Consider the following 2,193-nt stretch of genomic DNA (forward strand, 5'->3'; position numbering starts at 1 on the left):
GGGCAGGGCCGTGCCCAGAGAAAGCAGCTGGCACCACTGTACCGAGCTGAGCCCTGGGAAGGGTCCCAGGTTCCAGGGGCTCCCGGCGGGGTCGGTGTTGAACGGAGCTGGGGGCCGGGCGTGATGCAGCAGGGCCGGGGGTCGCGCGCGGCGGGACGAACTCACCCTCGGGGAAGGAGAGGATGCGCTCGTGGATGTCGGCGGCGCGGGCCGCCTGGCACACCTCCTCGTCGGAGGCGGCGCCGCGCCCGTAGCGGATGTTGTTGCAGATGGAGTCGTTGAAGAGCACCGTGTCCTGGGGCACCACCCCGATGTGGGCGCGCAGCGAGGCCTGCTTCACCTGCAGGGCAGCCCCGGCCGTGCCCGTCAGCGCAGGCACCGGGGGCAGCCGAGCCGGCCCCGGCCCAGCTCCCCACGCCTGCCTGGCCGAGCCGGAGCCCCATCGGTCCCCCATCCCCCTGCCGGGTCCCCCACAGGGAGGCCGAGCTCTCAGTGACCCATTGCCGGGGCCCCCCAGCCGGCCCCCCGGCTCCCAGCCCCTCGCCTCAGCCTGTGCATGGAGCACAACTGAAAGGAGCCCCCCCCGCCCATGAGGGGCTGCGGTAGCACGGAAAGCCTTTGATCTGTCCCCCTCAGCACTTCAAAGGGGGCTGCCCCGGCCTGGGCCCCCTCCCCCTCTGCCGGCAGCTAATTGAAGCCAGGCTGGGAGCCGGCCTGTCCCATTAGCCCTGGCGGGCTGGGCTCTGCCCCCCCCCCCCCGGCTGGAAATGGGGGGTCCCACAAAGCAGGCCAAGTTCCCGGGGGAGCACGTGGCCCCTGACCTGCCCTTGGCAGGTGACGCTCAGACCCCCATCCTGGGGCCCCCACGGCACTGGCACCAGGGGCTGTGGGACAAACCAAGATGGCCAAGGCCTGGCAGGCTCCCTCCCTGCCAGCACTGGGCCTGGCTGGGCCTGGCCTTCCCTAAGCACCCTTGGGAGCCGGCGCTCCAGGACGGATCTCCCCCATTAGGGAGCCAGGGGCTGTCTCACCCCCCTGCAGGCCGGGGCTCCCTCCCTCCCTCCAACGCTGGGGCCGCCGGGAGGTGACACCGTCCATGCCCAGCGCGTGTGACTGGGGGTGGCTGCACCTCGGGGGCTGCGGGTGGGTGCGCAGACTCTCCCCTTGGGTCCGGCTCTAAGCGGAGCCCTGGTACCCCGCGGTGCCCCCCCTTAGCTATCAGGGCGTCCCCGACCAGCCTGGGAAACGGGGGACGGCCGGGCCCTGACGGGGAGGGACCGGCCCAGCAGAGCTTCGCCAGCCGCCGGGAGGACAGGCACTCAGCACCGGGGCAGACGCCTTCCCTGGACCCTGCCCCCCAGGCAGCCCCAGGCCCTCACACCCTCCCTGGACCCTGCCCCCCAGGAAGCCCCCATACCCTGCCCCAGGCACCCCCATACTCTGCCCCAGGCACCCCCAGAGCCCCTCACGCCCTCTCTGTACCCTGCCCCAGGCACCCCCAGCGCTGCCCCCTCACCTTGGCGATGTCCTGCCCGTCGATGCGGATGCAGCCGCCCCACACATCGTAGAAGCGGAAGAGCAGGCGGATGATGGTGCTTTTCCCTGAGCCAGACGGACCCACCTGAGCACGAAGAGCACAAGGGTCAGCAGGCCAAGGTGCCGCTCAGTGTGGTGGGGGCCGGGGGCACAGAGAAGGCACCGTACGGACTGGCAGGTTCCTGAGTAAAGGGAATATGTCGTATGGAGACGCCAGTATTCCCGGGAACCGGCAGCTCTGTACAGACCAGTACCAGACATCATTCTGCAGACTGGCACGAGAGGGCACAGGGAGCCGGGATGGGGCAGGGGCAGGGTGGGCAGGCTCCATACGGACCGGTCCCTACTGCCATTGGCCAATCCCGTCCGCACGGATCCCAGCGCAAAGGTCCCGTTCTCACCAGGGCAAGGGTCTGTCCAGGCATCACCGAGAAGGAGACGTCCTGCAGGATTTCCCTCCTGGGGGGAGAGCGGGGTTCAGCTGCTTCCCTCCCCATTCCCCCACGCAGCCTTCAGCACGGGGCACCGTGAGCGCCTGCGTCCCGCCCTGAATGCCTGCCTCCACCCCGCATGCCCCAGCCCTGTACGCGCCCTATGCCCCCTCCTCCCTGCACGCCCCAGCCCTGTACGCGCCCCACGCCCCCTCCTCCCTCCACC

The 2,193-nt window shown here is 70.5% G+C and overlaps 1 protein-coding gene across 1 annotated transcript; it reads right to left on the reverse strand.

The window, feature by feature from the left end:
* Window positions 1–165: 165 nt before the first annotated feature.
* LOC112122437 (ATP-binding cassette sub-family B member 6, mitochondrial-like) lies at window positions 166–1,995 on the reverse strand (the record flags this gene model as incomplete). Its single annotated transcript, XM_026662085.2, has 3 exons — window positions 166–340; window positions 1,517–1,621; window positions 1,938–1,995. Coding segments are annotated over 3 exons (338 nt in total), but the record flags the coding sequence as incomplete, so codon positions are not given.
* Between the last annotated feature and the right edge of the window lie 198 nt (window positions 1,996–2,193).

This window comes from Terrapene carolina, unplaced genomic scaffold (genome assembly GCF_002925995.2).
Source record: "Terrapene carolina triunguis isolate 2854851 unplaced genomic scaffold, T_m_triunguis-2.0 Scaffold22308, whole genome shotgun sequence".
Taxonomy (NCBI): Eukaryota; Metazoa; Chordata; order Testudines; family Emydidae; genus Terrapene; species Terrapene triunguis.